Source organism: Gobio gobio (assembly GCF_949357685.1).
Source record: "Gobio gobio genome assembly, chromosome: 6".
In the NCBI taxonomy this organism is placed as follows: domain Eukaryota; kingdom Metazoa; phylum Chordata; class Actinopteri; order Cypriniformes; family Gobionidae; genus Gobio; species Gobio gobio.
The window spans coordinates 26,346,656-26,371,516 of NC_137102.1; the positions used below are offsets into that span (position 1 = coordinate 26,346,656).

The window sequence follows — 24,861 nt, forward strand, 5'->3', positions numbered from 1 at the left end:
CTTCCTGCAAGAGCTGATGGACATTGGTCGCACCCCTTCTATGCTCAAGTTCTATGTGGAGGCCATAGTAGCATACCACGCTCCTGTGGCCGGCCAGTCTCTAGGCAGAAACAAAGGGGCCAGGAGGCTCAACCTGTTTCGTCCCCTTACCATATACCCTCATGGGAACTATGAACGAGCTGTGCAGTCGGCCGAATTATGGACACCTACCTTGAGCTTGAGCCTAACGACTCCAAAGTCGTCCTCAAACCAAGGCATGGCTAATCAGCTATATACTTAATGTGCTCTTTACTGCTTCGGAAGACGAGTGAGAGTTACTCTTACTCTGCCCTGTCCGGGCCTTAAGAGTATATACATAGCGCTGCCCAGTTTAGGTAGTCAGAGCAGCTCTGTGTGTGCTTCGGTGGCTGCACCAAAGGCTTCCAGTCACGAAGCAGAGATTTGGCTTACGCTTCAATGGGCCTTCAGTGCTTCAATGGGCCTTCAGTGCGATTATGATGACAAAAATCAGTTCATTGTTATATGAATGATCATAGGAATCCAGAGACATAGTCATGGATATTTGGCATCCCATAAATGTACAAAAACAAAGAAATACTAATTACTTGTAATGATATTAAAGCCATACTTCTACTTATTCATAATTGCAAACATTGCATTTTACCCAAATAAAAGACATATGAAATTTCAACAGAATTTGTTGACTGTGTTATTGTAAACTGTGAATTATTGATTCGTTGGTACAACGAAAATCATCAAGAGCAGGGAAAATCATCACAGACTCCACTCACCTCCTGGACTCCTGTTTGAACTGTTACCATCAGGACGGCGACTCCGATCACTGGCCACTAGAACCTGGTAAAATTACCCCCCCCCCCCCCCCCCCGAATATCTTCTAAACTCAGGAGATATTTATATTTATTCATACCACTCACATACTGTAAATATGTTTATAATCTGTAAATGTTTATTCTGACTAAACGTAAATGACCTAATATTTTGTAATGCTATTTTCATATTTTTATTCTTAGAATTTGTATTACTATGTTCTTGCTGTGTTTGTATTGTATATGTGCACTGGAAGCTTGAGCACCAAGAAAAATTCCTTGTGTGTGCAAGCATACTTGGCACTAAAGCTCTTTCTGATTCTGATACAATACATAATTCTTTTAAAATATATAATAGATATTATATATTAAGTTAAATTGATGTATCATTATTAAGAACAAAGAATGGACGTATATTATAAATCAACATTAAAGTTATCCCCGATATTAATTCTGCAGAAGAAGAAATTCATAAAGGTTTGAAGATGAGTAAATTATGATGACAAGGCATTATGATGAGACTTTTATTTTGTCATACTTCGTGCCGGATGTTGTAGAGTGTTTCGCAGATGAGTCTTCGCAGTTTCAGCGAGGCTAGTTGAACGGAAGAGGACACCGGTGGAGGACATTACATAACGCCAAATCAGTAAACTCCCGTTGACCAAAAGAGTTTGTCATCAGCTAATCGGAAATGTTTTCTCTTTCTACTTCCCTACAGCCACAGGTATCAAATCACATCTGTTTAGGACAGCTGGTTTCATAACTTTCCATGTAACGTTAACGTTACGCAAGCTAGCTGGTTAGCTAGCACATAATTTACAACATAACAGTCTGTATTTAATCTCAAGATTTGAGAGAATAGTTTCTCATCATTCTGAAAAGTCAGCGTCATGCTGTCTCATGTTATTAGTCCAGGTATTATTGCTGTAGCTGACTTGGTTAAGTACAGTGTTATTGATGGGTCTTGTTTTGCTACTGTTTGTAGACATTGGTTTTGCTTTGACAACTGTGTCTTTCTTGATGTAAAGACATACACATTTAATCCACCACAATTTAATTGTATATTATTTTGTTTGATAGATTCAGTTGTGGAAATTACGTTTTCAAATTTTAAATGTTTAATATTTTTAAAATAATATACTATTTACATATGTATTAATACTGCTTTATAGGAGAAGAAAATATTGTTCACAGTATCGTTTTTTCGCCACGCATGTTGAATATGTTATGTTTTAGATTAATTTCAATACCCTCAATTGTTGAAGCTGTTGCCTTGATAAACAAGTACACTACATTTGGATAACTTTAATTAGGGGCAAAACTGTAGGTAAAATTAGGGTTATTATTGTTAAATAAAACTATTAAAAACATTTATGTTAATCGAAATAAAGCTAAAATATAAATATTAGATGGAAAAACTAATTGAAAATGAGAAATGTTGCTTTGGCAATAAACTGAAATAAATTTAGTAAAAAGTATTACAATTATTAAATGGAAATGCATTACTAAAATTAAACGAAGCTACAGCAATATTTAAATAATAATAATATTAAAAACATAAGGAATTTACTATAAAATGAATGTAATTAAAATAAAAATATAAAAGCTATAAAAATATTAATAAAACTATAATAAAACATAAATAAAATAACATCAGAATAATATAATCATCAGAATAAAATCATCCGAATTTTGTATTTTGAGATTGAAACATTACCTTGGTCTGAGTTGATGATAAAATCTAAACATATAAATGGCATCTGAAATGTATAAAGAAAATATGTTGAAGGCCTGGTTAAAAAGCGTCCAGGACAGTTTGATGTTACCCCATATAAATAATGTTTTTAATAAAATATTTATTTTCCAAGACATTAAAGAAGTAATGATTTGGTTTTGTTGGGTTTTTGTCAGGTAACAGTCCAGCTGAGTCACCTCATCAACGCCCTGCACTCTCTGACGGGTTCAGTGAGCAGCAATACTTCAGTCCATCACAAACACAGAGAGAACACGCCAGAACAAGAGCTGAACAGCACAGAGGTAATTACATTTAGCTTTACTTTGATAGATATTGTACACATGTAGGCTGTTGGTGTTTTCCCTCTGTACCTTCCAATCAAGCTTTTTTGTGGAAATGTGCTCAAAAATGGTTCAGTTGAATGTTAGCAGCTTTTCATTGAAGTATGCTGTTCTGAAGCTTAACTGTGTTTTTCCTCTTTAAATTCTGCATGTGTGCTGTTGTGCTGGGAAGCCGTCACTGACACTCAGGGATTTAGGTCTGACAGATCTAGGAGTCGGTCAGCTAGATGAGCTGGTGGAGAAGCTTCTGCCCTGTGTTTCTCAGCAGGACTCGCCCTCACAACTGAGGACTGAGCCAAATATCTGGAGGACTTCCCATCTCTCCTCAGGTTCTTTCTTTCTCAACAAACATGGTGAGACACTTCACTTTCTTGAAACCTGAGCCAAAGACATAAATCACAGGATTTGTTTAATTTTGTAATTTTGAAATCAATTTCATATAGTAGAACATACTATAAATGTATATTGTATTTTGATTCCATAACATTATCATTTGATGAAGTTTCTTGCGAAGGTTGCCGTTTCTTCAGTGCTCTTCAGGATTTTCCTGTGCCAGTTTCCTGTTTACATAACAGGATTCACAATAGTTCATTGTTGGAGCTGTAATTGAAACCTTGAATGCTTATAGAGTGTATGCATGTGACATCACCGTCGTCTGGAGTGACTGCGGTTACGCCCACTGAGTGGGACAAAGACTGAGTGGCAGCATTGGTTTTCAGCATGAATGCCACAAAACGCATCTAAAATGGGAAAGAGCTTTGAGATTGACTGTATAGTACATAGATTTTTTTAGATTAAATAATTAGATTTATTTTCTTGTTCTAACACAAAATACACCACAATATACCACATACAATGAATTAACAGTTTAATTTCTTCTTCCTTATTCAGGGTTTTCCAGAATGGGTGGTGTTACTCCTGTCTTTTCTAGGCAAAACAAGTCACCTCTCCAAACACTATGTACAGATCTCCAATATTTACCATGTAATGTGAACAGTTTATTATTCAGTTGTCACACTGCAAACAGGCAGCATCATTTAAAAATTATGATCTGTGTTGGCTGCTAGTGTTTATCAAATTGTAATTGTGTTTTTCAGCGTTGGTCCCAAATCGAGGCTTTAAAACTCTGAAGTCCAAAACACGGCGTCTACAGGGAGGTATAAACAGTTCAGTGGAGCCTGAAGGATTCACGCCATCATTTATGAAGGTCACCCGTACAGTAATACAGTGCTTCCTTTTGAATGATATTAGCCTAATGTGTTTATTTCCATAAAGAGAGGCACTCCCTCTCTCCCTCATATCCTTCCAAAAATGTATGACTTTTTGATATGTGGAACTTCGAGGTATTTAAATTTAGGGCTGGGCGATGTGGCCAAAAAAATCTTAACTCTGTACTTTTTGGTTGAATGGCGAAATACAGTGTATATATCTCTGTATTTTCTGTTTTTCTATTTGGATAAAAATAAATCTAATTATTTTAAAAGATGCCCAATGATGTCCTACAATGTTGATATTGAAGGCTATGAAAACAAATATAGTGAATATAATGTAGGCTATGCTATATGTGCAAAAAAGCGGGTAAAATCACATTCTAACATTGCAACATTACAATTTAAAAACCATAATAATGCTTTTATTTTTAAATTCACATCCTGACCAATTTCTAAAAATGAAGACAAAAGCACAGACTAATTATATTTGCAAACATTTATTACCCAATTATAATAGTCACTTTCATAAAACTTACTTGTAGGTTTAAAATTCTACATAGGGCACATTTATTGTCCAACAAGAAGTATTTTAGCAATATGTATATTTTATGCTATTGCACTCCGTCTGTTTGGTGGTGGCGGCACTCAATAATGGAAATCTGTGAATTTTAGCTGAGGTTCACTTGCAGAAGGCTCATTCTCTCTGGATAGACAAAATGTAAATATTTGCATTACTTTTTCTAACATTTACAGATAGAGAATTTACCTGTGAAATGTAAGTCATGCACTGAGGAAAGCACCACATCTTAAATGTATTAAACAGCTCAAGTATCTGTCAGCACATGTATCGGTCAGAGCATCTGACGGGGTAAGCCGCTTTAAACTATGTATGTTAACTATATCTTTGAAATTAAAATCCCTTAATATAAAGCATATTAAGTCCTATTGTTTAGGACAAATTGGATTATGCACTTTCCCCGCAGCAGCTCACTCTGCGTTCTCCGCTATTTTTCAGGTGCGCTCATATCAAACCACTGTATATAGATATCATTTTTTTCTTATTGGGGATTTTTTTTTATTGGGGATTGCCTCATTCCATATCATTTATAAAAAGTATATCTATATCGTACAAACTCAATATAACGCCCAGCCCTATTTCAATTACATAACCACATGAGACAAATTCCCGACAGAAACATTTCTTAACTCCCTTAAAGAGTTAAAGAAAAACAACGTTCACATTTACATGTTTCGGAACTGTGCTTTTTGCACAAACCCTGGAATTAGCCGTTTTCTTAATTGCATGTGAATCATTTTTAAAATCCCTCCTTTTGATTTCAACAGAAGAAATTAAGGGCCCTGTTTTAAGGATCTGAGCACAGGGTCTAAAGCGTACAGCGCAAGTGCACTTAGGGCCAAATTCACTTTTGCTAGTTTAAAGATGGAAAAAATGGTCCAAAAGGGTTGTCACTATTCTCTTAATGAGTCATGGGTGTGTTTTGGGCGTAACATGCAATAAACCAATCAGAGGATGCATCCGAAATGCTTCTCCAGAGAGGAATCCTTTAATTTTTCATATTTAAAAATGTTTGTGTGCTGCCCTGTATGTGTAATGCATTGTGCACCCGCCTAGAGGCGCATATTACTAACGCGCTCTTTAAGTAACACAAAAAATACAGCGCTATTGACTTTAGACCAGGTTTTTGTTGGTCAATGGTGCAGTCGTTTTCAGTTGCCTCAAAACAGCAACGCTCCAATGAGCCTGAACAGACCTCGTTTTCAGACCAGCACGCCCATGGGCGCACAGATGGGCACGAGTGCATTTGCTATTTAATGATAACTGCGTTGGGCTGAAACTAGCAAAAAACACTTGCATCGCGCCTGACGCGGCATTTTGCCAGGTGTATGATAGGGCCCTAAGTCATACAGGTTTGTAACGGCATGAGGACAAGTAAATTATGAAAATTTTGATTGTAATTCCTTTAAAAATAATGCTTTGGTATGTTTTCACTACATTGTAAATGTCTTGTTAATATTAGTGGAGTTTATATTGGTGTTACAATGTTATTTGTATTTTTGTCCATTAGGGTTTCCTCACACGAGACAAAGGGCCAGATGTTGAAACTTTGGACAAGCTTCTTAAAAACAAAAATATTCCTGATGGTCAACATGATGCTTTTAAGACTGGTTTTGCTGAGGGCTTCCTTAAAGCGCAGGCCCTAACACAGAGAACCCAAGGCACGTCGTCTTAGATTAACAACAATTGATGAATTGTGAATGAATGATGGAAGGTTTTCAACTTGATATGGTTTCCTTTCTAGCTTTATCATTGCTAATATAAAACATGTCATCTTCAATAGAATCATTAAGGAGGATGCGACTGATACTATTGGTGCTTTTGCTGTTGGGCTTGTATGGACTCTCAAAAACACCTTTCTTATCAGGTAAATTTTCCAAAGAAACTTCTGCATGTCTGATTTGTCTCTAACTAAAGGCTGGAATACACACAACAGATTTTTGCCCTGATTTGCAGTCAGGGTGCATCAATTTTGGGCAGTCAGAGTTGACATATTTAGCAGAATATCAAATAGTATATGATAGCTCCAGTTTTTTTATAGCTATGATTCCATCCAGTTTTGAGGGTATCAATCATTTTATATACGTTTAGCCTATTTTGATCTCATTCATCTCCTAGCAACTAGATGCATGTTTGTGTGTATTTGTTGTGTTAGGAATGGCTTGAAAGACTTGTAGTGTGTGATTCTCAGTCGTTTAGTGTACAGTGCCCAGTTTTTCTCTGTAACCATTTGGCAAGTGTATGATGACTAGGCCCGGTTTCACAAACAGGGCTTAGACTTAGCCAGAATTAGGCCTTAGTTCAATTAGGGCATTTAAGTATATTTTATAATAACATTGCCATTGTTTTGTCTCAAGATACACACCAGTAGAGACATATTTTAAGATAACTCAAACATGCATTTTAGTCTAGGAATAGCTTGAGCCTTGTCTGTGAAACAGAGGGCTAGTGTTTTAAAATCTGTTCAGATCTTAAAGGGTTAGTTCACCCAAAAATGAAAATTCTGTCATTAATTACTTACCCTCATGTCGTTCGACACCCGTAAGACCTCTGTTCATCTTCGGAACAGAAATGAAGATATTTTAGTTGAAATCTGATGGCTCTGAAAGGCCTCCATTGGCACAATGGCACTTTACACTCTCAAGACCCTTAAAAGGTACTAAAGACGTCGTTACAAAGTCCATCTCACTACAGTGGTTCTAAAATAACTTTATGAATCGGCGAGAATAGTTTTTGTGCGCGCAAAACCCTAAATAACGACTTACATAGTGATGACGATTTCAAAACAAGGCATCATGAAGCTTCGAAGCGTTATGAATCAGTGAGCCGAATCATGATTCGGATCGCGTTTCAAACCACCAGACTGCTGAAATTTGGCAATTCAAACTGCTGATTCGACTCACTGATTCATAACGCTTCGAAGCTTCATGATGCCTTGTTTTGAAATCGTCATCACTATGTAAGTCGTTATTTAGGGTTTTTTTGCACACAAAAACTATTGTCGCCGATTCATAAAGTTATTTTAGAACCACTGTAGTGAGATGGACTTTGTAACGACGTCTTTAGTACCTTTTAAGGGTCTTGAGAGTGTAAAGTGCCATTGTGCCAATGGAGGCCTTTCAGAGCCATCAGATTTCAACTAAAATATCTTCATTTCTGTTCCGAAGATGAACGGAGGTCTTACAGGTGTCGAACGACATGAGGGTAAGTAATGACAGAATTTTCACTTTTGGGTGAACTAACCCTTTAAGTCATGTTGTGTATTCCAGCCCTGAAGTTGAGTATCCACATGTTAATTCTGACATAATTGTTTCTGGGTACAAACACTCTTAACAAATGCCAAACGCAAACAATATAGACTCACAGTGTGCTGTAATACTACCCAAAATCATAACCTTTATCTCCATATTGAAATCTCAGCTGTCCAGACAGTAATTCTTCTTTTATGAATCCTTAAATTATTGGTCTCTGGGACGCCATGAGCCCGGAGACTGTAGTGTGCACTGTGAGTTTATAAAACCTTTGTGGGATGTGTGCTATAAATAAATAGTGCTCATTAATGACTCTTGAGATAGTGCTCTATTGAAATGGAGTGAAGGCTTGGACCTGGAAAACATATTCGATATGTCATGACTTGGCGAGCAGTTTATGTCCTGTGTGTCAAGTTTGCAAGTTGTTTGAATATAAAATCCAAATAATTTGAGAGAGGTTTCAAGTAGAGCTGCACAATTAATTGTTAAATGGTCGCGATAACGCTTCAAATTCCCACGCAATCTAATTCCTAAACAGCCTGTCTATTAAACCTTTGACAAGTACAATCACTGCAAACATTAGCATTAGTGCTGCAATTGACCCAGAGAGAGCGGTTGTCATCTATAGATATGAAATGGCTTCATGGTCTTTTTAACCACACAGTATAATTTTTTCTGTTACAATAAATCATTATCACAGATGGACTGAGATAAAAGTTTATTGTTTGGATATAAAAACTGATGTCTATAGTAGCGATTAAAATAGAAAAAAAAAAACACCTTTTGAAATTAACTTGGTGCTTTAAATAAAAACTATCGGCTACATTGTTTCACCAGTAGTTAAAAAAAATGATTTGCCATTGAATCATTCATTCAAAAGATTTGTTCAAAAACTCAATTTAAAATTAAGTCTGTTCAGATTTGTGTGAGAATCGTGATCTCTGTTTGAAACAAGAAAATCGTGATTCTCAATTTATCCAGAATCGTGCAGCTCTAGTTTCGAGTTTTGGCTTGGATTGGAGCCGTTAATCATGCTTACTTGGCTGGCTTGCCCTAGTGCATTGTGTGTGTGTGTGTGTGTGTGTGTGTTTGGCGTGTCAACTATAATGTAATCATTCCGGACAGTGCGATTCCGAACCACATCAGGCTTGGACTCGGCAGTGGACCCTGTCCAGATGAAGAACGTCACCTTTGACCATGTGAAGGGTGCGGAGGAGGCCAAGAATGAGCTGCAGGAGGTGGTGGAGTTTCTCCGGAACCCTCAGAAGTTCACTGTTTTGGGAGGAAAGCTGCCTAAAGGTAAGAACTCAAATTTGCCAAAAGGCTCCAAGCCAGAAACATTTAATTAATAGTTATATTTAAACTCTACCATTGGCTGGCCTTCATGTCACCAAACCTGTATGACTTTATTCACTGGATTACATCTTTGAAGAATTTTTACACACTTCTTGTTTTCCATCTAGTAGTAGTTCATAGTGACCACATCTGCCTAGCTTCAAAAATGATTTGTGCACTAAGCTTAGCTATTTTTTTTATGTATTTTAAGTTATATTAATAATTAAAAAATGTTCACATTGCAAAGTCATTCTTAATTTTCAATATAGTTCCAACACTATTTTACATTAAAGGGTAACTAAACCCCAGCTCAGAGCTTAACTCCCCACTGGCAATTTTTGAAAAATGCTGGAAAAGTCCGCAGAGACAGAGGGGACGAACCGAGGGAGGGGCTGAGCGGAGGGTGTGCACCTGAGACCCGCAGTGACGGGTTGATTGACAGCTGTCTGACTCGCGAGTCGCAAAGATGGAGAATGACTGCAGTGACCCCAGCTTTGCAACAGAGCGGTCATTCTCCTACCTTCACCTGAAGTGGAGGAGGGTGAAAGGTCTGTAGACACAGACCCAGAGCCTTATCAATGCGAGCCGCTGGCTCAAACTGCGTTAACTCTCGATGCCAGTGAAGCAGCAGCGCAAGAGAACTGACCTAATCTATGAACAGTCAAATCCTTACACTGAATGCCACTAAAAATAGATCAGATATCTGATATACATACAATGTATTTTCACTCAAATTAACTGAATCCATAAGTTCAGACCTAAAAGCCTATTATAAACAGATTTCCTCAAATAAGTTAGACTATATACGCCAGCACGTAACGGTATTGTTGTTCGTTACCGAGGCAACCACTTGCGTGTCAGGGTTTGAAAGCGCATCTCATGTATGAAAATTATCTGTACACATGACGGGCGGCAATAATATCGCAAGAAAAGCCTGACGTATACTGACAACTGCATTATTTAACCGTATTTTCTTCATTACAATGTTACAGCAAGTGTCAAGTGAGTTTCATTCAAATGTTTCAACTTCATGTAACATGACAGTTCATACTGGAGTGAAGCCATTCTCATCATGTGATTGGGGGAAACATTTCTGAGGGCGTGGTGAGCTCGTGCCAGGGGCGCGGATAGTGAGCCGTTGGAAGTACCATCCCACGTCACGATGTACCACAACGTCCAACAGGAAAATTAAACTGCAGTAGCCACCGTTCAACCTTAAGAGGGCAGCACTTTGGCGTTTTTACACCATATTTTATAGAATTAAAACACTTAATACTCAAATGTCAAAACATTTACTCGAATCAATGAACAGCATTAATAAAGCCCCAGTATTACAGATCATTACATTTACATTTATGCATTTAGCAGACGCTTTTATCCAAAGCGACTTACAACTTGGGGGTACAATAAGCGATTGGTCGTGAAGAGTCGAGTGAGCGCAACAAGTGCCTGAAATACTTAGTCCGTGTACATTTCTCAGTGTAGCACAGGCTAGAGTAGGGAGGGAAAGAGGAAAGGAAAGTTTTATTTTTATTTTTATTTTTTATAAGAGGTTAAGTGCTCACGGAAGAGATGAGTTTTTAGTTGACTTTTGAATGTTGTCAATGAATCAGCATTTCGGATGGCGGTGGGCAGATCGTTCCACCAGCTGGGAACGTTGAAAGAAAATGTTCTGGAAAGGGATTTTTTGCCTCTCTGTGAAGGTACCACAAGCCTACGCTCCTTAGCTGAACGAAGGCTTCTGGCGGGGGTGTGGAGTCGTAGAATCGAGTCAAAGTATGCAGGAGCTGAGCGCGTGGTGGCTCTGTAGGCAAGCGTCAGCGCCTTAAACTTGATGCGAGCAGCGAGTGGTAGCCAGTGCAGAGAGATGAAGATTGGTGTGACGTGGGTCCTTTTGGGCTCGTTGAAGACCAGACGTGCCGCTGCATTCTGGATCATTCGAAGTGTTTGGATCGCACAAGAGGGGAGTCCAGCCAGAAGCGCGTTGCAGTAGTCAAGTCTAGAAATAACCAGGGCCTGGACAAGAAGCTGTGTTGCGTGTTCTGTTAGGAACGGTCTGATCTTTCTGATGTTGTAGAGCGCAAACCTGCATGAGCGAGCGGTCTTAGCAATGTGATCTCTGAAGGAAAACTGGTCATCCAATGTAACTCCAAGATTTCTGAGTGATTTTGAAGGGGAGATCAGGGATGTACCTAGCTGAATGGTGAAGCCATGTTGCATAGTGGGACTGGCGGGGATGATGATGAACTCAGTTTTTGCCAGGTTGAGCTGTAGGTGATTTTTACTCATCCATGCAGAGATGTCAGCCAGACAGCTGGAGATTTGTGCAGCTACTGTGGGGTCGTCTGGTTGGAATGAAAGGTAGAGCTGAGTGTCATCAGCATAGCAGTGATATGAGAAGCCATGTGCCTGTATTATGGGACCTAATGAAGTAGTATAAATGGAGAAAAGGAGAGGTCCAAGCACTGAGCCCTGAGGAACCCCCGTGGTCAGTTGATGCGCTTGGGATTCCTCTCCTCTCCAGGCAACCTTGAAGGACCTACCTGTGAGATGAGATTCAAACCAAAGGAGCGGAGTCCCTGTGATGCCCAGTGATGAGAGGGTGGACAGAAGATTTTGATGATTTACAGTGTCAAAGGCAGCAGATAGATCAAGGAGGACGAGGACTGATGATTTGGACTCAGCTTTAGCCATCCGCAGGGCTTTGGTGACCGACAGTAGTGCAGTCTCTGTGGAGTGGCCCCTTTTGAAACCGGATTGGTTAGAGTCCAGCTGGTTATTCTGTGAGAGGAAGGATGAAACCTGGTTGAAAACAACTCGTTCAAGAGTTTTTGCTATGAATGGCAGGAGAGAGTCAGGTCTGTAGTTATCTATGAGTGATGCGTCTAAAGTGGGTTTCTTAAGCAGTGGAGTCACCCGAGCCTGCTTGAAAGTGCCAGTGCAGAGCGATGTGTTGATGATGTGTGTGAGTGCAGGAAGGAGAGTAGGAGAGATGGCTTGAAGGAGGTGTGAGGGAATGGGATCGAGAGGACAGGTGGTAGGATGGCTGGAGAGGAGAAGTTTAGATACTTCGGCCTCAGTGAGTGTAGAAAATGAGGAGAGAGTATGTTCGGTCGTGGAAGTGGCTGATCTAAGATTCACAGTGTGTGGGGGTGAGAACTGATTGCTAATAGTTGTTGTTTTGTTTGTGAAGAATTGTGCAAAGTCGTCTGGAGATAGGGAGGTGGTGGAGGAGGACAGAGCAGAGAGTTGAATGTTCTGAATAGTGTGCGTAAGTTTGAGGTGCTGCTGATTTTGTTTTGGAAATAAGATTTAGCTTCGTGTACTTCATTCGAGAAGGATGAGAGCAAAGACTGATACTTAGCTAGATCAGATGGGTGATTTGATTTATGCCATTTCCTCTCTGCTGCCCTGAGTATCGTCCGGTGTTCACGAATAACATCAGATAACCAAGGGTTAGAGGGAGTAGCTCGTGCTGGCCTAAAAGAAAGAGGGCAGATATTGTCTAGACATGAAGTTAAAGTGGAGCATAGAGTGTCAGTTGCAGTGTTAACATCCATAGAAGAGAATTGTGTGGATGAGGGTAGGGAGGAAGAGACAGCAGAGGAAAGATGAGAAGGAGAGAGTGAGCGCAGGTTTCGTCTGAAAGTAACTGGTGGAGGAACTGGTGGTGCGTGAGTAGTAAGTTGAAGATTAAATGTGATGAAAAAGTGATCTGAGATGTGTAGAGGTTTGACCAAAATATTGTCTGTAGAGCAGTTGCGTGTGTAAATGAGGTCCAGCTGGTTACCAGATTTGTGGGTATGTGAAGTGATGAGGCGTTTGAGGTCGAATGAAGCTAGGAGGGTGTGGAAATCTGAAGCATATGATTTGTCCAGGTGAATGTTGAAGTCGCCGAGTACTATGAGTGGGCAGCCATCCTCTGGAAATGAGGACAGCAGAACATCTAGCTCATCAACAAAGGTGGTCAGTGGACCTGGGGGGCGGTAAATGACTACAATATGGATTTTAGTGGGAGTTGTAAGCGTTATAGCATGATATTCAAATGTGTTGTTTTTGCAAAGAGCTGTGTGAGATGAGTATTTCCAATTGTTAGAAATGAGAAGACCCGTGCCCCCACCCCTCCCAGTCTGGCGAGGGGTGTGGGAGAAAGAGAAGTTATTAGAGAGAGCAGCAGGTGTTGCTGAGTCTTCTGGACGGATCCAGGTCTCAGTCAAGGCCAGGATTTTGAGAGTGGATTGAGTGGCAAAGGCAGGAATGAAGTCAGCTTTATTGACAGCTGACTGACAATTCCATAGCCCCACAGAGAAAGAAAGAGACGGAGGGGCATTAGAGGAGGAGGGAACAGGAAGTAGATTAGCAGTGTTACGGTGCCGTCTACGTCTACGTGTAATAGTGGGGCTTCCGCGCCAGCTATGGAACGCTCGTTAAATAAAACCTATTCGTTGCTGAGTGAGATCAGCTGGCTCTGATAATTGCACTTCAACGCGCAGATGATAGGCCGTGAATGGCTTTAAATCAATACCAATTTATGCCTGGATCTAGGCAACTTAAGTGCAAAGCTCTCTCGGTAATAACAACGTCAGATTATCTTATTCAAATGCAATTTTGCAATTGGCTATGGCAGTAATACAAGGCTAAAAATCACACAGAACGAAATAAAATATTAGTAGGAGAATCAAGCTAGTACTTTGAGTCGTGCAACAGGACTAAAGGATATGTTCAAAACTTACATGTGTGCTCAGCCGACCTGCTTCAAAAGCCGTTCGCTTTCCCGAATGGCAAGACACCTGACTACTGTATATATAAACTATTTCGTTCGCTCAGCTGGCTCTGATAATTGCACTTCAACGCGCAGATGATAGGCCGTGAATGGCTTTAAATCAATACCAATTTATGCCTGGATCTAGGCAACTTAAGTGCAAAGCTCTCTCGGTAATAACAAAGTCAGATTATCTTATTCAAATGCAATTTTGCAATTGGCTATGGCAGTAATACAAGGCTAAAAATCACACTCATTAACTAAAAAAAGTTGGTTTAGGGTTTAGTTACCCTTTAAGTGGAAAGTTTGCATTCATATTATTGAAGTGTTAGCAATTTAATCAGTTATTGGAAAAGTGTCAATTGCGATTATTGGTTGAACACTAGTCACTATAAACCTTTTCATTGTCTTTTTATGTTTTACATTGAAAAATTAACAGTGTGCAGACTTTAGAACAGATGAGGATGGGTAAATAATAACAGAATAAAGTAAAATCAAGTGAATCATTCTGAAACCATATTCCACACTGATTCTATTTGGCAGTACAATACCTTTTTTTTTTTTTTTTCTCAGGAATCTTGTTGATTGGGCCTCCGGGTACAGGAAAGACCCTTTTGGCCCGTGCTGTGGCAGGCGAGGCAGATGTGCCGTTCTACTACGCGTCTGGCTCCGAGTTTGATGAGATGTTTGTTGGTGTTGGTGCCAGTCGAATCAGAAACCTTTTCAGTGAGTACCTAGCTTATATAGTGCCACTCCAAATCCCAATTTCATGATTGTTTATAGGTCCTATAAGTCATACAATAGCCGCTTTTCCATGGTCAGGCCAAAAGCGGGCTTGCTAGTGCGTGCCTGGGCCAGTCGTGTTTTCACTGTCACTTCCGAGGGCTTGATCGGGCTTCCACGGGGCCAACGGCCAGGGTTTTTTGGCCCGCCGAATACCTTGGTCCAAAGCGGGCCAGCTCGGTCTAGAGGAGTGGTTGCTAACAAAGGCATTGTTTATCTGAGACTGCAGCGCCGCCGCAGATTATTTCATATATTGGCATTAAAGACTTTTAAAATAATTTTAGCTCAACTGACTTTCAGACAGCCACAAGTGTTTGATATAATTTCTGTTTGTGATCCGATGTGGATTCGGATCACTGTATAAGGCAGAAATGGTGATGCAAAAGATTATTTGTGCTAACCATTACCATAGTAAACTTGGTAAATACAACCCCAAATCAGAAAAAGTTGGGACAGTATGGAAAACGCAAGTAAAAAAAAAAGAAGTGATTTCTAAATGTACTTTGACTTGTATTTCATTGCAGACAATATGAACACAAAATATTTCATGTTTTGTCTGGTCAACTTCATGTCATTTGTAAATATGTATCCTTTCCTGTCATTCAGACCTGCAACACATTTAAAAAAAAAGTTGGGACAGTAAAGCATTTACCACTTTGGAATGTTGCCATTCCTTTTCACAACACTTAAAAGACGTTTAGGGACTGAAGACACCAAGTGATGAAGTGTTTGAGGTGTAATTTTGTCCCAATCTTCCTGCAAACAAGTCTTAAGGTGGGCAACAGTACGGGGTCTTTGTTGTCGCATTTTGCGCTTCAAAATGCGCCACACATTCTCTATTGGAGACAGGTCGGGACTGCAGGCAGGCCAGTCAAGTACCCGTACCCTCTTCCTCCGCAGCCAGGACTTTGTAATGTGTGCAGAATGTGGTTTTGCATTGTCTTGTGGTGAAATATGCATGGACGTCCCTGGAAAAGATGTCTTCTTGAAGGCAGCATATTATGCTCCAAAATCTCTATGTACTTTTCAGCATTAATGGTGCCTTCACAGAAGTGCAAGTTACCTCGGCCCGACAGTGGAAACGGGGCTTATGTGTCTGATTCTGAGTTCTGTGATTGTGAAAGTAGCCAAAAGCACTCTTATGCCTAATTGGTGAATGAATGATTGTATGACTACTACTCATGTTGAAGCAATTCTCCTGGATTTATCCTCTAGGGGAAGCTAAAGCTAACGCTCCTTGTGTTATCTTCATTGATGAGCTGGATAGTGTTGGAGGAAAGAGGATTGAGTCTCCCATGCACCCCTATTCTAGACAGACAATCAACCAGCTTCTAGCAGAGATGGATGGGTGAGCCGTGCAACTTAAAGAACTTATGATTGCACTATGTTTGAGTGGAAAGTTTGTGATATGCCTTCACTAACGTTTGGTGTTTAACTTATGCAGGTTTAAGCCAAATGAAGGCGTCATCATAATTGGAGCAACAAACTTCCCTGAAGCTTTGGATAAGTGTGTAGTCTTCTTTTCAAACATCTATAGACTAAACGCTTATTTAAAAAAATATATTTTTCATATAATGTTGCTGATTTGTCCGAAGATCTGAATGCTGTCTTGTTCTCCAGTGCTCTGATCCGGCCAGGACGTTTTGATATGCAGGTCACCGTCCCCAGACCAGATGTGAAGGGCCGCACTGAAATCCTGAAGTGGTACCTTAAAAAAATTAAAGTAGACTCTGGTGAGCAGCACGTTAAACACTCAATTCTTTAAGACCCTCTGTGGTGAAATTCAAGTTTTTAATGTTTATATGAGGTGTTTTTTTTAATATGCTTTAAGACAAGCCATGTGCAAATTCATTGCTGAGTATTTTCTCCTTAAAACTGCTGTGAACCAAAGACAGTCTCAATAGCATGATTTGAAATTGCCCCTATTTTCTACATCACAAATTTAGTATTTAGGGCTTTAGTATATTATCATTACTATCCTGCGACGCAAGAGATGGTCAAGAGAAGCCAGGTTATCCCGGTGTATCCCAGTTTTTCTGTTGATATGAAAAACCGGGTACATTTTGCAATATAACCGGTGAATTATGTATATGATGAATATTATGATGAACTATCTGACTTTCTCCACTGATGTTCTAACTTCTTTAAAGCAAGTTGTTCAGCATGGTTTGTGTAACATGAGCAACACATTACCTGTTTGATAACGTCGTCGGGCAAAAGGTTATATTAATTCACGTTGTAAGACAACATTGTAGGACACGATACATAAAACGCATTACCATTCTGATACATCAACTGGTTGACAAGCCTTTATAATTCACTTAGTCTCTTCTTCTTCTGAATCAGTTTCTGGTTCAAACATATATGGCTGAATTAAACATTTTAATTGTTAAACAATTTAAAAAACATTTAAAGGAGTAGTTCGCTTTAAAATGAACATTAACCCTGTGATTTACTCACCCTTAAGCCAAGCCATCCTAGGTGTATATGACTTTTTTCTTTCTGATGAACGCAATCAGAGATATATTAATAAATATCCTGACACTCCCAAGCTTTATAATGGCAGTGACAGGGTCCATTGAGTTTGAAGCTCAAAAAGGTGCTTCCATCCAATCATAAACGTACTCCACACGGCTCCGGGGGGTTAATAAAGGCCTAAAGCGAATCTGTGTTTTGTAAGAAAAATATTCATATTTAAAACTTAATAAAGTAAAATATCTAGCTTCCGCTTTCCATATTCCTTATTGGCGTGATGATGATGCCTGACATAGTGTAAGCATTTTGAACTGCGAGAGGTGTTACACTTTCTTTGTAAGTTGAATGTGGAAGGCTAGTTTTAAATATTGATATTTTTCTTACAAAACCCCATCGATTTGCTTCAGAAGGCCTTTATTAACTCCCAAGAGCCGCGTGGAGTACGTTTATGATGAATGGATATACTTTTTTTTTTTTTTTGCTTTTAAACTCAATGGACCCTGTCACTGCCATTATGAAACTTGGATGCATCAGAATATTTATTAATTAGGGCTGGGCAAATTAACGCGTTAACGCGGGCGATTCATTTTTTCAGCTTAACGCATTAAAAATATTTAACGCAAATAACGCAGCGTCCATTTTTATATCCATTTTTGTCTAGCGTTACATGATCACACTCCTATTCATGTAAATGCTTCCAAGCGCGACAAGACACGAGAACGCGCTGTATGTCAATGTCCTGTGTGTGTGTGTGTGTAACAATAAAAACAACACAGATAATTTTGAGTATTCTCATATTAGGAGTCTTAAATTAGTTAAATAACGTCTTAAATGAACTTAAAGAGTTGTGAGGGAATGAGATGCGCGTGTCAGATCCGCGCCATGTTTGTCAGCGGCCGTTCTTAAAGTGACAGGAGCGCTGAGGACGCCTGTCATTAATGTTCATCAAAGAGCAACGGGAACAGAGAAAATTGTAGCTTTAATGATGATTAATCTATATTTAATTTATATTTTATGCAGTTATGCAGTTTCATAACTATTACATTTCTGTATATGTCTAACCGGGAAGGCCACAGGTAAAAATAACATTTATTATTTTGGGTTTATGTAAAGATTGTTTTAAGTTCACTTAAATTAAAAGTTGTTTTTTTAAAGCCTAATAAATGTTGAAATTGGGAGCTTTAAGTTATACTGTAATGTAACGTCATTAATGTTTCATAGAGACATTAGTATCAGTGATACTGGCCTTCATTCATAAAAAGATACCATTACAACACATATTTAAAATATGCTGTCTTTAAATTGTTTCTGCATTAATTTGGAGAGTAACTGAAATTATTACAATATCAAAATATTAAAAACTTGCAATTAATCGCGATTAAATACAGAAAAAAATGGTATTGGTTAGTTAATTTTTTTAAATCGATTCCCAGCACTATTATTAATATAATTTATTAATTAAGAAATAAGAAAGTCATATACATCTAGGATGGCTTGAGGGTAAGTAAATCATGGGGCAATTTTCATTTTAAAGTGAACTACTCCTTTAAATGTGTCATTTTGGTGATCAAAGATGATTTTTAAGGGATACAATTATTGACTACATGGGGACTTTACACACACAATTCTAAACTCGTTGTGAGGCAAAAGAGTAACAATACAGTGAGTAAAAATGTTCATAAGGATTATTGTCTTTTCTGGACATTAGCTGTGGAGGCAGAGGTCATTGCTAGAGGAACGGTGGGGTTCTCTGGTGCCGAGCTGGAGAATCTTGTTAATCAGGCTGCACTTAGGGCCGCTGTGGATGGTAAAGACATGGTGACCATGAAGGAGCTGGAGTTTGCTAAGGACAAAATACTGATGGGTAAGTGCCTCTAAATTATTTAGCATGATAAAGTAAACTTTACTGAAGATGAATGAATACCCTGAGTTTTCCATTCGCTTTCTCCCTCCGCAGGCCCAGAACGCAGGAGTGCGGAGATTGATCAGAGGAATAAAGAAATCACAGCGTACCACGAGTCAGGCCATGCTATTATTGCATACTATACTAAAGGCGCCATGCCCATAAATAAAGCCACCATTATGCCAAGAGGCCCTACTTTAGGTCATGTGAGTACACTTTAATTTATCATCAGGATCTAAAATTGAGAGGCCCTATGCGTTCACCAATGGGTTGAACTTTTCAGGGATCAACTTCTTAGATATGAGCTCTGAGCTCTCTCAGGTAAGCCTTCCTTGATTTAGGTCCCTCTTTTCCTCTTTGTAGGTGTCCATGCTTCCAGAGAGTGACCGCTGGAGTGAAACACGTGCTCAGCTTCTGGCTCAGATGGACGTCAGCATGGGAGGCAGAGTGGCTGAGGAGCTCATTTTTGGCAATGAAAATATCACTACTGGTAGGATGCAGCACTGTTTGCTCTGGTGTTGCTGTGTAATTCAATTATTGATTACATTTGCGTGACCTGGCTGTATGTTTATGGAATGTTTATTGTGCTTCATATAATGCAAATATGTAAGAGGGCACCGCATGAATAGTAAATGAGCCAAAATGATGTTTGCCACTCTTTTTTTTCTGTTTGATCTATCTGTGTAATGTTTTGTTGTTTTCACATAGGAGCATCAAGTGATTTTGACAGCGCTACAAAAATAGCAAAAATGATGGTGACCAGATTTGGAATGAGTGAAAAGGTTTGTCATATTTATCTGATCATCTCTGGGTACTGAAATATGGTTTCAGCCCTCAAGCCAGACTTTGCATGTATCGTAATAAACGATAAAAGTAGTATCATATGTAGATACTACAGTCCAGAATATTTCTCTTTAATACCTCTGTTCCAAAATCTTCTATACAGTAGTTTATGTTAGTGATAATGATGCTGCCTTTTTAAGATTAGTCCATTTGACAAAAAAATCCAAGACAGCATAACTTGTAGCCTTCATCATGGATAAGGCCGTTTCAATTTCCAGAATCCATCTAAAGGAAAATCAGAAAGCTGTTTACTGTATATTAGAGCTGCAAGATTAAAGATCACCCACGTGATCTTACTCCTACATTAGATTATGTCTATTAAATAGTGTTCCGTCTAAATAAATAGTGCTCATCAATGACTCTTGAGATAGTGCCCTATTGAAATGGAGTGAAGGCTTGGACCTGGAAAACTTGTTTTCTATATGTCATGACTTATCAAGCAGTTATGCAATCCAAATAATTTGAGAGAGGTTTCAAGTAGATCTGCACAATTAATTGTTAAAAGGTCGCGATCATGATTCAAACACCCACGCAATCTCATTCCTAAACAACCTGTCTATTAAACATGAACGAGTCTTCGAACCTGTGTGTATGCCTACTAGTGTTGTCTAAAATATCGATATTTTGATATGTATCGATACTGAAATATCTGAAACGATACGATACTCATTTTCTACAGTATCGATATCAGCTGCGCTCTCCTCTCCGATCAACAGCGAGTTGACACGCACCCGCCTCCTCTCATTCAGTCCGTTTAATCCTCTGAACATTGCGAATGGGTGTTCTGCAGGATTTTTCCTCATGACAGCGTGTTCGTATTGGTGTGACCGGTCTGAATTTCGCGCGGGGTTGCATATAACGTTAATTCTACTAATTCCCGCAGATTTCGCGGTCGCATCTGAAACGCACACACACATACCATAATATAAGCCGCCTCTGACATACAAGTGCAAAAATGAGCTCCTTTTTCCAGCTTATTAATGGTCAAATACACTCAAAAATGTCTCAATGTCCATCTTGGTGAGTTTTAACGTAAACACAGTCGTAACCAGCTCACAGGAACAGTGGGATCCATGCGTGCGTCAGGTCTTAAAGGGACAGAAGTTATTTATTATTCAAACTACAAAAAGACAAACAATCACTTACGAGCACACATATTCTGAATGCCTTCGGCAGAATTCAAATGAGCCATTTTAATCTAGATTAATTCCAAAATTACAGTGAGATTAATCTAGATTAAAAAAATGTATCTATGCCCACCACTAATATATATATTCTCAATTTATCCAGAATCATTACACACTACTGTATATTGTAAACTAGTATTTTTATATAATTCTGTAACTGTTGAAAGCACCATCAAAGTGTCTGTTGTAGCCATTTTTGTGAATTTCTTTTGTGCTTTTTAATTAAATTTATATAACTTGTCACTGTACTAAAACTAGTTAAAATAGTATATGTAATTGAATGTCTAACGTAGAGTAAAATAGTTGATTTAATCTCATGATTTCCCACCAGTCTTCATAAAGCAGAGTGAATTTTTATTTTATTTACATTCTTGTTTTTTTCCACTGACCCCTTAGTGACCAACCAACCCCTATTCTTAAAGGTGCACTGTGTAAATTTTAGTGGCATCTAGTAGTAAGGGTTGTGAATTGCAACCGCCCACTGCTCACCCCTCCCTTTCAAAGCACATAGAGAAGCTACGGTGGCTGACACAGGACAAAGATGTTGTTGTCTGAGAGAGCAGAGAGTAGCTAGTGCTCTGTAGAGCAGTTTGTCCGTTTAGGGCTACTGTAGAAACATGGCAGCGCAAAAAGGCAACTTCATTGTAAGGGGACCCGTGGTGTATGTTTATAGAAATGGTTCATTCTAAGATAATAAAAACATAACGGTTCATTATGTAAGGTCTTTATACGCCACTGAAAACATAGTTATGTATGTTACATTGCATTTCTGTTAATGGATCCTCATAAATATTACACACTGCACCTTTAACACTTTTGTGTTTTATTATTACATTAATAGCTTAGAAACATGTTAATGTAATGCTACATGTTAACGTACTACTCGTTGGACTTCTTCCCTTGTGTGATAGTTGGGTGTCATGACATATGCTGACCTCACCAAGCAGAGCCCAGAAACGCAGGCAGCCATCGAACATGAAGTCAGGATACTTCTGAGGGTAAACTGTGTTCTGATCTAACTCTATCCTCTCTAATGAAACATTGGATTCATACTGAATATCATTTTTTTTTCAGAGTTTTTAACTCTCGTGTTTGTTTGCTTGCTCCTAGGATTCCTACGAGCGTGCTAAAGTGCTCCTAAAGTCCCGTGCTAAAGAGCACAAATATCTGGCCGAGGCTTTACTACAGTATGAGACGTTGGATGCCAAAGAGATCCAGTTGGTCTTGGAGGGAAAGACATTAGAGGGTCACGGCAGATGAAGGTCACCAGGACCGTCAGACAGCAAGGAAAGGACAATGGAACCCTAAAAGACATAAATGTACAAATGCAACCAAGAGCTTGGTAGGCCGACTCTCCCCATTGCTAAAATTGTATTGTTCTTTTGTTTGTTTTTTTTGAGCCAGATCTCTGAAATTAGCTTCAATTTTACATGCTAATAAGAAAGGTGTAACACAAACTCCTCCTTGGGATTTTTGGGATTGGGAAGTGAGAATTCAACTAATTTAGTATCCATGTCAGTGTTTTCTGTACCATTAACTGTAGATTCTGCCTTATTTGTAGTGGAGCAGAAGCTGATTTTGAATAAATCCTTCAGCTGCAAGTGATAGTCCAGTTTACTATAAAGTCAGGAAACAAGTCACTGTTCAGGATTTTTGATCCAGTTGTCTGAGCCAGGCTAAGTATGTTTCATGGTGGCCTTCGAGAAATGTAAGGGAATGTATTTTCTCACTGAGGGGCTGTGGAATGTCTCAAAGCACTTTGGTACAGGAACTTTGTTTGTTTGTTTGTTTATGTTATACATATCATGTCTGCTTGTGAACTGCTGCATCAGAATACCTTTAGTCACAGTTTGTTTATACATCAGAACCCTAGTATTCTTTCTGACAAGATGTTTCCTAGTTCAGTGATCAGTGAACTCCTGTAGTTCATGCTGTTTCTGCACTTTCATGAGCTGCACAAGATTTGTATACCATCTGGAATATAACATGATTTATATTATAGGTTTAAATGCTTCCTGTCTTCCATCAATTTGATTATACATGCCAATCATAAGACAAAAGAAAGACCGAAATTCAATATTAATTCAGATTTGATGTTCGTTTCTCTGGTTCCAGTGGTTACATAGGGTTTATTCAGCTTTATTCTACATATTATTTATTCATGTACAGTAACTGTCTATGAGTTTACCTTGCCTCCATGTATGTTTGCCTTTTACCCAAGCTCATTTTAGTTGTGTACATACAGTATATATTTATAATCAATAAAACTGAAAACGAAATCATTGTATATAAGTGTATAAATTGATTTTAGTCTGATTTTGCCTGGTTTGTAATTAAAATTATTTTTCAGTTAATGCTATTGCACATTTAATAATGAACAGAGGCTGAACTGAATAAAGGAAACGTAATACAACTCGGCATAATTGTTATTTTTATGTACTGTGACAACCTCTGAGTCTGCATTGCAAGAACATTATCATTGTACACAACCAAACAAATGCAAATAAGATTTTTTAATTTTCTGAAGAACATGCGAGTGATGCAAAAGTTGGTGCCACAATAAAAAAAATATATATAATAATAATAATAATAATAATAATAAAAAAAAAAATAAAATAAAAAAAAATATATATATATATATATATATATATAGCTAGATATTGTTTTTAAATATGTTGTTTACTGGTTGCCTACTGACCCAAATTAAAAGAGCCTCTCTAGAATCCACATGATTTAAGGCAGTAGTTCTCAACCTTTTTACTCGCAAGGTCCCCAAATTTTCTGAGACTATATTTGAAGATTCCTTATGTAAGCCAATATATTTCTGGTACCTCTTCTGTAATAACAATCTGCTTTTGTTTTGTTCTATTTACATAAACTAGAAGGGAATGTATTAAAATAATTATAAATAAAATGAAAATTTCCATTCAGATTTCCATGATTTTTTAAAAAGATTTGACTAATTTACATAGATTTTCCAGTTCTAGAAATCACACTTTTAACGTTCACTATCTTAGCAGGTTGTCCCAAAATTTGGGAAACCTTTTGTTTTGTTTTTTTTTTATTAAAAAAATAATAATAATAAGAGAACAAATTAAAATAAGCAATATGATATCCGTTTGCATCCTAATTTTAGTTGTTTTAGCTTGTTTTGTTATATTTGAAATAGTTTCAAGCTGCTCCTTGGAAGTGTCCCTGGTTGATCATTCATATCTGTAAGAGACAAGTTATTTGACTAAGTACAAGTTACTTATTAAATTATTTCCTATTACAATCATATTACAGTTCCTGACTTTAAATTATAGTTACAATCATTTTTGCAATGTGCACATACTTCTAAAATAATATACACTGCCAAGCAAATGCTAAAGAGTATATGATTGGATCATTATTGCAGTGATTATTATGTTTCTAGCATGTTATATGTTTGGCAACAGTTCTTCTAACCCTAATTGATGGAGTGTGTAGCTTTTCATTCCTTAAACAACCATAGGAAGACACATTATGGCCATATTCCAGGATGACAATGTCAAGATTCATCAGGCTCATACTGTGAAAGAATGGTTGGGAGGGAGCTTGAAGAATCATTTTCACAAATGAATTGGCACCTCTGAGTCCAGACCTTAAATTA

General features: G+C 38.3%; 1 protein-coding gene across 1 annotated transcript; it reads left to right on the forward strand.

Annotated features, from left to right (window-relative positions):
• The first annotated feature begins 1,344 nt into the window (after positions 1-1,344).
• Positions 1,345-23,648, forward strand: yme1l1b (YME1-like 1b). The gene is made up of 18 exons (XM_079819884.1): positions 1,345-1,551; positions 2,739-2,864; positions 3,076-3,256; positions 3,795-3,887; positions 4,001-4,110; positions 6,202-6,352; positions 6,475-6,558; positions 9,068-9,241; positions 14,613-14,765; positions 16,038-16,170; positions 16,267-16,329; positions 16,443-16,555; positions 19,006-19,161; positions 19,255-19,406; positions 19,564-19,690; positions 19,909-19,982; positions 22,142-22,228; positions 22,341-23,648. Exons 1-18 carry the CDS (start codon positions 1,519-1,521, stop codon positions 22,488-22,490), a joined length of 2,160 nt encoding a protein of 719 aa, XP_079676010.1. The 5' UTR covers positions 1,345-1,518; the 3' UTR covers positions 22,491-23,648.
• The last annotated feature ends 1,213 nt before the right edge of the window (positions 23,649-24,861 follow it).

What these genes read in the sequence shown, in the direction of transcription:
- yme1l1b (XM_079819884.1), top strand. Translation starts at nt 1,519, where the DNA reads ATGTTTTCTCTTTCTACTTCCCTACAGCCACAG. An exon ending in AAGAGCTGAACAGCACAGAG is followed by an intron (nt 2,865 to 3,075) that starts GTAATTACATTT and finishes TGTGCTGGGAAG; the next exon opens with CCGTCACTGACACTCAGGGA. An exon ending in TAAGGACAAAATACTGATGG is followed by an intron (nt 19,162 to 19,254) that starts GTAAGTGCCTCT and finishes CTCCCTCCGCAG; the next exon opens with GCCCAGAACGCAGGAGTGCG.